Raw genomic sequence first — 13,338 nt, 5'->3', positions numbered from 1 at the left:
TGGGCTCACGATCACTACACTGCTGGATTTTACCACAATTTAAAACTACTTTTGGACTCGATGATTTTAAAGGTCTTTTCCAACCTATACGATTCGGTGATTCTGTGATTTGGAGATTTTACTGTTAGAAAGTAACAGCAGTTCACATTGCTAACGTTGCCGTTTTGCTCTGCAGGAACGTACATGCCCTTTGAGAAAGCGTGAGGTATGTCTTCGTGAAAGGATCCAGTACATGGACCGTGCGAGGAGCTCCCAGCGTTAACAACAGCTGACCCGTGACCCTCCGAGCCGCAGCAGCTCAGCGGGCGCGGTGTCCCCGCCAGCCCCGCCGCGATTCCCGCCCGCGGCCGCCCCCTGCGGCGCGGCCCCAGCCCCCGCCCCGGCCCCGGCCCCGCCCTGCCTGCCAAGGGCTCTCCAGCTGCGGCTGCTGCAGCTGCCCGGGATTTCCTGGCGCTGCTGGTGCCGGGTCTGGGGTACAATGCCTCTGCAAGGGGCGGCGGGGGCTGAGGAGCTGATTTTCTATGTGAATGGGAGGAAGGTAAGTGTTGCCCGGAAACTGTGGAGAAAGGGGGGGCTGCTGTTCCAGAGCTAACGCCGAAGGGTGTGGGCACAGATTTGGTTTCCTCGGACTTCTTCCTCATGGGAGTATAACCGAATCCTCACACAAGCCTCCAGAAGCATTCCTTCCCATCTCCTCCTTGCTGAGTAAGAAGCGAATCAGCCTCCAAGTATTACTTTAGTTAGGACTAAAGTATTACTTTAGTGTTAGGACACTAACACTTTCCTGCGTATAGCAAGTGCTGTTGGAAGGGGAGAAGCAGCAGAGGAGGACAAACATGATTACAACATCCCGTTTTAGCTAGCTCTGCTGCATTTGGGGGAAAAAACATGTCAAAGTGAAATAGACTTTCAGCTGAGTATCAAATTTGGCTGGTGAGCAAACTAGTTTTTCATTTGTACGTGCCTGGCTTCTCATCTTTGATGGTATCAGAGTAGAGGCATCAGATGGTGTCAGATGTTCAGAGGCACAACAGAAAGTCAGCAAGACTCAGGTGCCAAAATATGGACTATTGACCAACATAAAGATAATATTGCAAGAACAAAATTAAACTGGTTGTTGATTCCATGCAACTGGACAGAACTAGCTGGTTCTAAGCAATGGAATAAGAAATACTGTAATCGGTCAAGAATGTAGGCATTTCTATTGCTCTATCCTGTTAGTCTATTACGGCAAGTGAAAGTTTATGTAAAATAAAGCTGGAAGAAAAGTGGTTCCTGCTGATAGCCCTGCAGGCTTCCTCTGGTGTTCATCCCGGTAGGTTAAAGTGCCAGGGAGACTTTAAAATCTGCAAATCATTAATTCTTTTTGCTATGCTGCCTCTGTTGTAGCACAGTTCTACTGCATTTTTATTTCTAGCGTGGCTGAAGGTAAATTCCCTCAGTATGACCATTCAGTATGACCAGCAGTTATTTTTAGTAGTTGCAAGGTGCCCTGGCACTTCTTTCCTGGAAACATACCTGTCTGAGAAGGAATTTCCAGAAGGAGCCCAAATTCTCTTGTGCTCTTTGGCAATTAGTCTAGTTCTATGAGAGGGAACGAGAGAAGGATTCTCTTATGGCTTTATGGGAATGTAGTCTGTGCCCTGAATTTTGAAAAACCTTGGTTTCTTAGTTAAAGCTTGTTTTTCATTTCTTACTGCAGATAATAGAGAAAAATGCTGATCCTGAACAAATGCTGTTGTCTTATCTGCGAAAGAGGCGTATCCTTTTCTTGTCTGTTCCCTTAAGTAACTCATTTGAAAGCCTTATTCAAGCAAAATTCTCATAAATGTTAATTAAAAGGTGATTTGCCAGGTTAAGGAAGTTGTGACTCCCTTAAGATAGAACAACCATATTAAATGATGTGTCTTTCTTAAGCCAAATACTCTTCAGTGAGCTGCTGTATTTTTAGCCTAGTTTCCTAAACAAACAAAGTTATGCCATCGGCATGATGTGTATGTGTGTATTTGTGTTCCTTCCCTCTCCCCCCATAAAGAAACCTAAGAACCTTTTGGCGAGTATACATAAAGCTTGACAGAATAGGAGCCTCCAAGTTTTGTAGGAGTGTCTCTCCCAGGAAAGGGGAGATCTTGTGGTGAGACCCCGAGTCTGCTGGAGTTTTGAGGTAATCTATTTTTTTCTTATGATAAGAACTCCAAACAGGTTTCTGAACTCAAAACCCAGGGTTAATAGTAAGTAAATAGGAACAAGTATGTTTTTAAAACAGAAAAACAATTAAATTCGTTAGACAAGACAGAACAGAAGTTGGGACAGCTAGAGCTCTCATCCTGGCAGTTTTGTCTTTGCAGACAAGGTTCTTTCCTCCTGTCTTGGTTTCGGTCCACAGCTCAGTGGCTTTCTGGGTTGCTACAAATTGTGCAGCACTTGCTCTGATCTTTTCCTCTCTTTCTCTTCACCATTTCAGAGGTGAAGCCTGACTGTGTGTCTGCTCTGAACTGTTCTAATTAGAAGTTTTCCAAAATCTGCTACGCCACAAGCTTATTTCCAGTGTTCATGAAGCTGTTGTGTAATATTCTGAACACATGTGTAGGGACGCACAGCCAGGAGCAGGAAGCAAATGTGGGGAAGAGCAGAATCTCTCCTTTTTGCAGCTTCCTAGACTGTCTCATGAAACATACCCCCCACAGGGCAAGTGATCTACTATATACTATAGAATTCACACAGGAGAGAGTTCTTCTATTTGTCTCAAAAGAAAAACTTAAGTCAAAACATGTTTGTTACTGGTCAGTCATAAAGAGGAGTCTGGAGCAGAATAGGTTGCTGTAGTTATGGAGCTTATGAAATTATTCTTCAGTAATTTGAACAACTTCAGACTCCATTGGACTATAAAAAGTAGAATCATAGAATCATTTAGCTTGGAAAAGACCCTTAAGATCATAGAGTCGAACCATTAACCTAACACTACCAAGTCCACCACTAAACCATGTCCCTAAGTGCCACATCTACACGTCTTGTAAATACCTCCAGGGATGGTGACTCAACCACTTCCCTGGGCAGCCTGTTCCAGTGCTTGACAACCCTTTTGGTGAAGAAATTTTTCCTAATATCCAACCTAAACCTCCCCTGGCACAACTCGAGGCTGTTTCCTCTTGTCCTATCACTTGTTACTTGGGAGGAGAGGCTGACACCCACCAAGTAGTTCAGTACCAGCCCTATCACAAGAGTTGTACTTCATTGGTTAAAGTGCATTGGTGAGTGAGATAATGTAATTCTGTACTGACTTGCTCTGACACCTTGAAAAATCATTTAACCTTTCCATATCATTGTACCCTGCTTATAAAATAAGGATAAGATTAACTTGTTTTCAGGAGCTAGTTGGTTTCACCATACAGTTTAAGTGTCAGCTTGTAGTATTCCTGCTCTCTGTTGCTTAGATCTGTATGACAGTGTGCCATTCCCTGAGCTGCGCCTGCCCAGCTGTGTCTGACACCACTTTGTTAGCCAGATAGAGGAACTGATCCTTTTCACACCAAGCCGCCACATATAGTTGAGTTAACACAGCTAGGGGGACAGCTAACTTTGGTAAAGAGACAAAAATTAATGTCAGGGAACAAAAATATAGGACAGGAATATCTTATGCTGATGTTGCCAAACTATAATGTGAAATGATTGCCTGAGTGAGCATGAGGAACTTTAGCATCTTCCAGTAATATGTTTTATAATTGCAAGGTACGGTATAATACCTCTCTAAGCATCCTGTCATCTTTTTTTTGAGGCTGAGTGCCATAAGAATCAGCACATTAGACCACTGTTAATAACTGGAAGGCCCATTGTAAATTAACAAGTAAATAAAAGTGCAAGAAGGGAAGAAACAGTATCTTAAAATGTATTTGCTTTATCTGACAGGTTAGGATGTCTGTGAAAGGGCTCAGTAAACCACTTTACAGTGGAAAAAGTGGTAGAGCTTGATTAGATAAGACCTTAAAGCAATACATGCATCTCAAAGCTTTATCGCAAGTGAAGAGTGCTAACCCTCACATTGACACACATTTTTTTCTTTTGACAATGTGGTGTGAAAAGAAGGCAGCCTGTTTCCCCTCCATCATTCCTGGCTCCTGGTAGACAGTTCTATTCCTGCACCTTGTGCTCGCTGTGGAGTTCCTCAGACCTCTCTTGTGTACTAATTCCACTCGTTAGGCCAGCAGAAAACTAACCCAGGAAAAACAGAGGCTTTCAGCTGGATTAGGACTCACCTGCTAATTAGTCATCTCATCATTAGTCAGCTCATGGAGGGGACAGTGCGAAAAAGACTTGGTTCAAGAGGTCTTGCGTTTTGGAGCAGGTAATGTTGGGAAGAGGAAGGACAGAAGAGGAGGAAGAAATGGGGAGTAAGGCATCTTCCTTTTGGTGGCTGTAGAACATTAAATTACCTGTTTGTTGATTCACAGCTTCAGATTGGCCACTGTTCCAGATTCATAGAGACCAGCACTTCTCTCATAAGTGTGATCTTTCAGATGAGATGCAAGGTTAATATCCTGACTATAAATGGGCCTTCTGGGAAAAACTGGGATATTGGTTTTAGTGTTCCGCTGGAACTTTAGATATACAGCTATTTTGCCCATTACATGCTTTTTCCTTTCATATTTTCACTTAGAAAACTATTTTGCACTTCCTCTTTCTGTCCTAACTTACCCCTCTTCCAAAATAAGTCAGAGTCAAGTTTTCTCTTTTCTTGGGAACAGGATTTTGGTCATGTCATTCTTTAGCTTCAATCTTATTTTCACTGAAAATTTTAATCCAACATAGAAAGGAGTCTGATATATATGCTATCGTACCAAACCAATTCTATGTTCCTTAGCAGTTCAGGAAAAAAGGTGTCCTCAAGCTTTTGAGCAGAATAAAGACCAAAGTGACACCTGATCATTTTTTTTCCCTAATGACAGCATTTTCAGTCCATCTTACAGGAACTAAGTATGGCTGTGGAGGAGGTGGCTGTGGTGCCTGCACGGTGATGATATCAACTTATGAGCCAGCTTCAAAGAAGATAAGGTATCCTTAACAGAAAATTCTGAAAACCTTACAGAATTTTATGACTGTAGATTCCATTTCCAGATATGAAACTGTAAAAACAAAGTTGTAAAATCTGTACTTAGTAGTAAAAGAATCCAAAGGAAGGGTCACTTTAATCCAACAGAGAATGCTGTGAAAAATACTGTTAATTCAGCTGTGTTGTAAAGTTGCTGAAGTATCATGCTCAAATGCTTAATTTGCTCATATATGCTGACAGCTCCTGCAAGGAGTTTTCTCTTTAGGAGGCATACATTTAACACCCTTTGTCTTGACTGCTGGAATGTGGCTCCTACCTGCAGCTGTGTTATATGACTGATGGGAAGGTAGGGCAGGCAGAAGTTTGAGTCTTACCGGCCTGTTAATACTGAACTCCCTCCCTACACCCCACCCACAAAAAGAAGGACTTTGAAACTCAAAACCAGAGTTTCATTAAGCTAAAAACTGGAATAAGTTACTTTTAAATTGAGAAAACACCAGTCAAATTGTTAAATGGTAACATGTCATTGTCTATTGAATATTTTTTAGGTGAGGAAAAAGTAAAAATGTTCCAGTTGTTCCTTTTGACGATTGCATTACATTGGGATGCAATACAAATTAAAATCTTTAAAGTTATTATAAGAGTTGAAATTAAAACAGTCAGAATGACACTTGAAAAGAAACATTTCAATTACAGTAAAACAAAACATTTTTTTGCTAATGATGAAAAGCTTTGAAGAATTTTCATTTTGGTATGTTGTTCCTATTTAGAATGATATTTATTTTACATCAGAATTTCCTTTGGGTCAGAAATTTCATTACAGATTTTCAGCAGTAATTCTTTACTTCCCGCAAACGACTACACCAACCCTCCCTTCCTCCTCCAAAACACACTTGACAGGTTGCTTGTGGGCAAGAGAGACAAGAGGGCAATTAGAAAAGACTGAAGTATTAAGGAAGATATAAATTCTACAGAACTGTCCTCATAGATACAGTTTTTATACTGGAGACAAGAGACACAGCTAGTAAGTGATCCCTTCTATAAAGCTTACCCTCTTCTCATTCCAAATGATGATAATGACTGCTTTGTAAGTATAAACTATGTCTTGATTGACCGCAAAGTAATATTCATGCATCTTATTATAATAACATTAATGTTCTTTATTCTCGTTTATGTTCCAAAGACATTATTCAGCAAATGCATGTTTGCTTCCCATTTGCTCCTTGTATGGTGCAGCAGTCACCACAGTGGAAGGTGTTGGAAGTACAAAAACCAGGGTTCATCCAGTTCAGGTGAGAGTACAGTATCACTGTGTAAGAGGATTACTGATTTCTTCCTTTGTATGGGCTGGCTTCAGTAGCAGTGCTTTTAGGGCATGGGAATTTCGCATGATTATTATTCTCCCTGCTAAATGGTAACAGAAGACAACATGAGTTTCTGATGGTTGGTTGATCAAGGCTGATGAGATATGTCTCATGATAGATCTTGCTTTAATACTGACAGCCTGATCAAATAGTTGGTATGTAAGAATTGTTGGAGTGGACCAGTCTTGTGTTCTATTTGGGCTAACGGTGCATCTTGGACAGTGCCCCTTTAGCTGGTGTTTTAGTATGAATGCAAAAAAGACAGAAGTCCACTGAACGTTAATTAGCTTCCTTAGTAAGATATGCCTGGGCATCACACACAAAATAATTATTCTTATGTGAGATAGTTTAAATTGTTCTACTTAAAAAATCTGATTTACTATGAAGACAACATTTAGTATGGCATCTCCCATTTAAGGAAGAGTTCATTAGAATGGTGATGTGCTCTGGATGGAGTGCTATTTGTGGTATTTCATTTCAGGAAAGGCTTGCCAAGTGCCATGGGTCCCAATGTGGTTTCTGCACCCCTGGAATGGTGATGTCCATATACACTTTGCTAAGAAACCACCCAGAACCAACTTCAGAGCAGATGATTGCGGCTCTGGCTGGTAAATATTTCCACTTTTTAATTTGTAGGTATGTCCTTGAACCACTTTCTTCAGATACTTTGTGTATGTGAGAGCATATCTGTGTGAGTACACATGCATGTGTGTATGTATGTACTCTATACAAATTGTGCTTCCCAGCAGAGTTGCTACTGGATACAGACCTTGTATTCCCTGTCATTCTTTTATCCTGGAAAATGAAGCATGGAGCTGTGGATTGCTTCAGGGACAGGTGTTCAAAACATCCCTATATGTGTCTTTTGAAGTGCTTTAAATCAGACGTGCAAAAATGATGTCATATTGGAGAAGTAGCTGCCTCTGAAGGTCTCTGAGATCCCATTACATCTGGAGTTGAGAAAGTCCTAAGCCTCACAGGAGAGCCCCTTTGTGGCAGGAATAAAACAGTCAAATAAGGTAGAGAGGTGCAGACCATCTTCACTAAGGGAAAGTGTGAGCATTTATTGCAGGTAAAATAGCCTTTTGTCATCTGTTGTGCTCTAGAGTCACAGTGGAGCCAAAGGCATTTCCTGTTACTATGAGGTGAACTTAGATGGAGGCGTAATGCTAACCTCCTTCACTATTAGAAATAAGTCAGGGGGAAGGAAAAAACCATTTTGAGTGGGTGAAGGATATTGTACAATCTCTTATTCTCCTGCATACTAAGCTGTAGTCAGCATTCCCTTTAGTGCAGCTCTCAAGTATTTCATACTTCCCTTGAAACACCAGCCTTTTTCCTCAGGAGCTGCAGGGTCCTAAGTCTTGTGACACTGATCTTTTTTGTCTTTCGGAGAGCTAACATTTCTCCTTAAGCTTCAAAAATGCAAACCTCATATAAAGACATGACATTTTAAAGCCACATGCTTTAGAACAAGCTTTTTCTTACTGATTTCCTTTTTTCAGGGAACTTGTGCCGCTGTACTGGATATAGGCCGATCCTAGATGTCTGTAAAACCTTCTGTAAGGTAAGAAGTAGTGATGATAGGAATACTAGATTGTGCCCATTAGTGTATGTATGTATACAAACCATCAAGATTTTCATTAAGGCCACCTCTTTCCTCTGTTAAGAGATGTAGGTCCGAGTAAGGTGTATAGTGGCCTAATCCATTACAAAAATTGACTAACACAAATTAACTTGGTGTCTAGCCTGGATTATGAACAGTAATCTGAAGTAACTCCATGTGTTTTACTGTGGGTCAGTACTGGCATAAATAAAAGCAGAATTTGGATCGAAGTTCTTAGTAATTTATCATGTAATGCAACATGTCAGAAACCTACAGTGAAATAAACGGGAGAGTGAACAGTGAGTAAAAGAAACAATGCAGAGCATCTATGTGTGTTCTCACAAGATCACATAGTATGAACTATTTTGTATTAAGGACTTCAACATCCGATGATTTTAAGCTATTTTTGAATATCACTTTTTTAACACATAATCCTTCCAATTTAGCTTATTATTAAACTTCATCTATAACTTTATTGAAATATAAAGAGACACCCTTACCAGCTTAAGCAGGCTTTAACTCATTGCCATTCTGGGCAATATTTCACTAATGGAATATTCCTACTTTAGGAATCCGTTTGTTGTCAAAGGAAAGCAAATGGAAAGTGTTGCTTGGATCAGGAAGATGATTTGTTTGACAAGGAAGAGAAGGTAGGGTTTTAAGTATTTTACCTGTCGTATTTAGATATAAAACTTACAGAAATAATATTGCATGGCTTTTTTTCTTGTAATGAAAGTAAATGCAGTATTGTCTGCCATTTTTATCCTCCACCTTATTCACCTTGCATAATATTATTTGTAAAATAAGGTATTTTATGATTCCTTACAATAAATTTGGAGATATTTCTAAACATTAGGGATTCTTTGTGTATATTTGTATGAGGAGGCGATGATGTGGCAGATAGTTGGTATAAGGTATAAGGTAGTTTGAGTCTCCAGAGCCGAGATTTGAGCAGTTCTCCAAGTTCAGGAATATTCAGTCTCAGCTCTACTCATACAGTGATCATCATAGTGTGCAAGAAATCAGGGCAGATGTGGAACTGTCTTAAATCAATGATCAGCGCTGATCTGAATGTAACCACCGATCTCTTAGGAATCTAACTGCTGGCTTGAGTCTGAAGAACTGATACACTCTTAAAAATCAGTTATGATTGTAATTTTATATGAAACCTCTTCTCCATATGAATATTTGACTTTGTTCTCAATTTTCTTCCAATAATATCTGATCTACTTCTTTGCTTTTTGAGTACTGTAGGTTGGCATGGAACCAGCTACTTTCTTATAGTAGGACTACGGGAAGCCTGTAGTTAGTCTTTCAGTTGCTTGCCTCTACGCTGTCATTTGTGTTAGCAGTGAACTTTGAGAAACTGCTATGAACACTTTCTTCACCTCAGCAGCTCCAAATGATGCATGGTAACTTAGCACCAAATCAAATGCTAATGGAATTACTAATTTTCTACTGACTTCAGTGGGACCCTCATGGTTTATTTTTGGTTTTGCCTTTTTTTTGGATGCAGTTAATGAGAGAAAATTCTTGGTCTTTGCTTGTTTTCTTTCTTTTTAAGGTTTCCACCAGACTATTTTCAACAGATGAATTCCAGCCCTTAGATCCCACCCAGGAGCTTATATTTCCTCCAGAACTAATGGTAATTTTTGCTGCTTATAGACTATTCTTTAGCTCTGTCTTTTCCTTAGTAGTCTGTAGTTCATAACTCATTCTGAAGTCCTGCTTAGCAGTAATTCATCAGAAGAAATGTCATAACATTTTAGTATAAATCCAAAATTATATTCCTTTTTTTTTTGAGTGAGCTTATTGAATATTCACATACAAAACCCAATCATATTGGGAAAATGAAGTTGCAGAGTTAGGTATTAGGTGAGAAGAAAAAGAAGTAACCTAAAGTGAGTTTTCGGTGCAGCACCTGAAAATACAAATGCTTCTCAGGAAATGGAATGGCAAACACTTTTTAAAATTGGCAAAACAATGCATTTTCCCCATTTTGTGGCTTAATAGTTTTGTTGATCTTTTCTGTCAAAATGTCAGCCTCTGATAGCCACCCAGACTGGGGAGTATTTAGCCCCAGTGATTAGAGTATGACAAAGATATAAGCAGCTGAAATAAGGGCACTGGAATGGAAAGTGTCAGGCATGCTTAATTATTGACAGCAGTATTTGCCCTAGAAAAACTGGAAGCTGTTTGCTTTACATTATTGTCAATCTATAGATTCAAAGCCAAATTCTCTGTAACTAGCTGGCTGCTTATGGAGAAATATTGATAACTGTGGGGCAGGGGTTCCTGACCGTGTATTTGTACCACCGCTAGTTCACAAGCTATTTCTGAGTCATCAGTGAACAGTGCTAGAACAGCGAGAGACATCCACGTGCATGGTTAATCTAGAAAGGGATGCTGCTGCCAGTATCATTGGTGAACTCCAAGAAAGCTAAGTGTGCAAACACCTCCCTAAGTATTTTTTATCACTTTTCTAATAATTTCAGCAATTGCAGGATCTATTCCTACATTTTTTGCTTGGGGGCTATTTATTATCAATCTTGTTTATTAGCCCATTGGAATTAATTGAAGACGTTTCACCCATGCAGTCTAGAAATTCACCACTGTGCAAAGAGTATCTGTGCATAACAGTCCCATTTCTGTCCAATTTTGAAGGATTAAGTAGAACTGCCATTCTTTAAGAACGTCTTTTGACTTTCAGTCTAGTGTCTGTTAGACCTTGCACCTGTCTATATGTCTAAATATTTAAATCTGCCATATTTCACCATCAGAGAATGGCTGAAAATCAACCAAAAAGAACTCTGTTTTTTCATGGGGAGCGAATGACATGGATTTCTCCTGTAAGCTTAGATGAATTACTGGATCTGAAAGCTGCCCACCCCAAAGCACCTCTTGTGGTTGGGAACACCAGTGTGGGTATGTATACAATCAGAATAGCTCCTGTTGCTATAGTTCCAGTGTGCATGGGAGGAGTGGAGCTATGTTTATCATTCTTTTTGCATTTTCATCCTTAAGCTTACTCTCCACTATGTTGGAGTTGTCATTATGGAAAATGTCTTTGTCTAAGTCTATTCCTATCTGATAGGACCTGAGATGAAATTTAGAGGTGTGTTCCATCCAATTGTTATTGCTCCTGCAAGGATCCCGGATCTGAATGTGGTGAAATGCACGGATGATGGTCAGTAGACTTTACTTTGTTCAGACACAGGAGATTCCTCTGCAGTAAGGGATACTGCTCCATTCCATAGTGCTGGAGGTGTGAAGTGTTGTGCAACTCATTCCTAAGCATGCTTGGTTCTTTCCCAGGTCAAGGTGGCTGTGGCCACCATCCCAGTGCATGATACAGTTTTTTCTTCATGACACAGTGCAGTACTGACCAGCAATATTATCTTGGGCCCCATTAGCCATAATAGTGCAAGGGTAATTATGCTGGTAATACTGGTAATCATGCAATGTTTGCTTTGTGATCTCTGTACCATGCTATGCTGTATAGCAGAGAGAGGCCCATACAGAACCACAGAGAGAGTTAGCAACATTGCATGCTTGTCTACATTAGAAAAAAGGCTGTGATTAAACTGGCATAGCTAATATGCATTAACTAGTCTTGTTCTCAACCGTAACAGCATTAATTGTTGTAGATTAAGAATTTTGTACCTCAATTTATATATTTAAGATAAGCATGGATATTTTTTTAGTTAAAGTTAGACTAGGTTTTAGTTATTAAATAAATTCTATTGAAATTAGAAATAACAACTTGAAATAGATTTAAACTTACTATAATAGCCTAAATTAATTACATATAAATTACGTTGTGCAAGTTTACTGCCAAAGTTTTAAGGAAAATCAAACCCCGTATCTGATGAAAGTAACTTGCTATATGCCTGAAGCCACTTTTTTGAAGTGGTAAACTGTATTTGACAGTTTTGTCATTGCATTTAGAATATCTTTTTCATTTCAGGTCAGTCATCCAGTTCTAGTCAATGACTAGTTTGTTCTTAGCTGAAAAGTGGTTGGGAATTGAAAGGAAGCAGAGATAATGTTTACTGCTTCTTCTAATCTGTAAATAAAATCTAGTTATGAGAAGGTGAGACTTACTAGTTCTAAAACAAGAGATACACAGTTTAGTTTGCCAGACAGAAATAGTATTTTCTCTCTTTAATCAGATTTAAATGCAAAACATGTTTTGATTAAATTTTGGTTTTAAATAAACAACATTTAATATTGCTGTACTTGATTAATAAAAAGCCATTTAAAAATTATATATATTTTCATTTATATTTTTGATTGAATTCCAGTGTTCACTCAAAACATTCATACATTACATAAATAAAGTCTATTAATAATTTTGAATAGAAAGGCACTCTTTACCATTTTATACTATTGAAATTTTTATAAAGTATAATCTCAAAAAAAATGTATAACTATTCAAATAAATCCATATAGTTATAGGTTGTCTTTCTAGTGGGAAAAAGAATACCATATTCAGTGTTAGGACTGTTTGGGCTTTTTTGTGAATAGTGCCTACCCATACCTTAGGAGAATAACTAGAATGTACATATGCAAAGCAAGATCAAATTATGATGAAAATAATGTTTAAACATAGGAAGAGCCTGTTGAAAGCATTTTGAAGCTGACTCACCTTTGGGTGAAACATCACCTAAACCTTTACTCAGTCAAAGTTGGTGCAAGGGAAGCAGTTGGAATGGGCAGCTGGAAGCAGAGAAGGGATTTCCCTTTTAGTAGAAGTGGTGAGCTATTAGCTCAATTTCATAATTTCATTAAATATTACCCTCAGTCTCCTGAAATGGAAGGTCACAGTACCTTTAATATGCAAAGGCCTCTCTCCTTGTATCTGCCTGTATTCCACATAAGCAGTCCTAGCTCTACAGTCTGAACATGGTTTAAAACCCAGGCAATAAAGCAATGTGCACATTACACTTCCATAATCTTTTGATTACAGGATTAACTCTGGGAGCTGCCTGCAGCCTGTCTCTAGTGAAAGACATCTTGACAAATGCAATCTCAGAGTTTCCTGAAGAGAAGACAAAGGTTTTCTGTGCTGTCTTGCAGCAATTAAGAACTCTGGGTGGAGAACAGATAAGAAACGTTGCTGTATGTTGTGTGTTACTTGCAATAACAATTGTAACAAATTGTAAGAAATGTGAAATTGCTCCTGACCACATGTAAAACTTGCATTTTAAATTCTGTTTTTAGCAGTGAATTTTCTATCAATACATCTTTTTTGAGCTTTTGATATGTATAAATTTATGTATAGCCTGCATGTTATATTGTCACTTAACATAAAAATGTGA

At 39.0% G+C, this 13,338-nt stretch overlaps 1 protein-coding gene across 1 annotated transcript in view; it reads left to right on the top strand.

Moving 5' to 3' along the window:
* Positions 1-5,011: 5,011 nt before the first annotated feature.
* The window catches only part of AOX1 (aldehyde oxidase 1), a 41,419-nt gene continuing 33,092 nt past the window's right edge, over positions 5,012-13,338 (top strand). Inside the window, exons 1-10 of the mRNA XM_072874099.1 lie at positions 5,012-5,049; positions 5,879-6,071; positions 6,231-6,339; positions 6,893-7,019; positions 7,917-7,978; positions 8,587-8,667; positions 9,582-9,662; positions 10,798-10,942; positions 11,112-11,204; positions 12,987-13,138. Coding sequence (XP_072730200.1) covers positions 6,944-7,019; positions 7,917-7,978; positions 8,587-8,667; positions 9,582-9,662; positions 10,798-10,942; positions 11,112-11,204; positions 12,987-13,138 — 690 coding nt within the window. The 5' untranslated portion in view covers positions 5,012-5,049; positions 5,879-6,071; positions 6,231-6,339; positions 6,893-6,943. The remainder of the gene's footprint in view (positions 5,050-5,878; positions 6,072-6,230; positions 6,340-6,892; positions 7,020-7,916; positions 7,979-8,586; positions 8,668-9,581; positions 9,663-10,797; positions 10,943-11,111; positions 11,205-12,986; positions 13,139-13,338) is intronic.

The sequence above is a fragment of the Ciconia boyciana genome, chromosome 10, assembly GCF_034638445.1.
Source record: "Ciconia boyciana chromosome 10, ASM3463844v1, whole genome shotgun sequence".
Taxonomy (NCBI): domain Eukaryota; kingdom Metazoa; phylum Chordata; class Aves; order Ciconiiformes; family Ciconiidae; genus Ciconia; species Ciconia boyciana.
The sequence above is the reverse complement of the archived record's forward strand: the minus strand, read 5'-3'. Positions and strand labels throughout refer to the sequence as shown.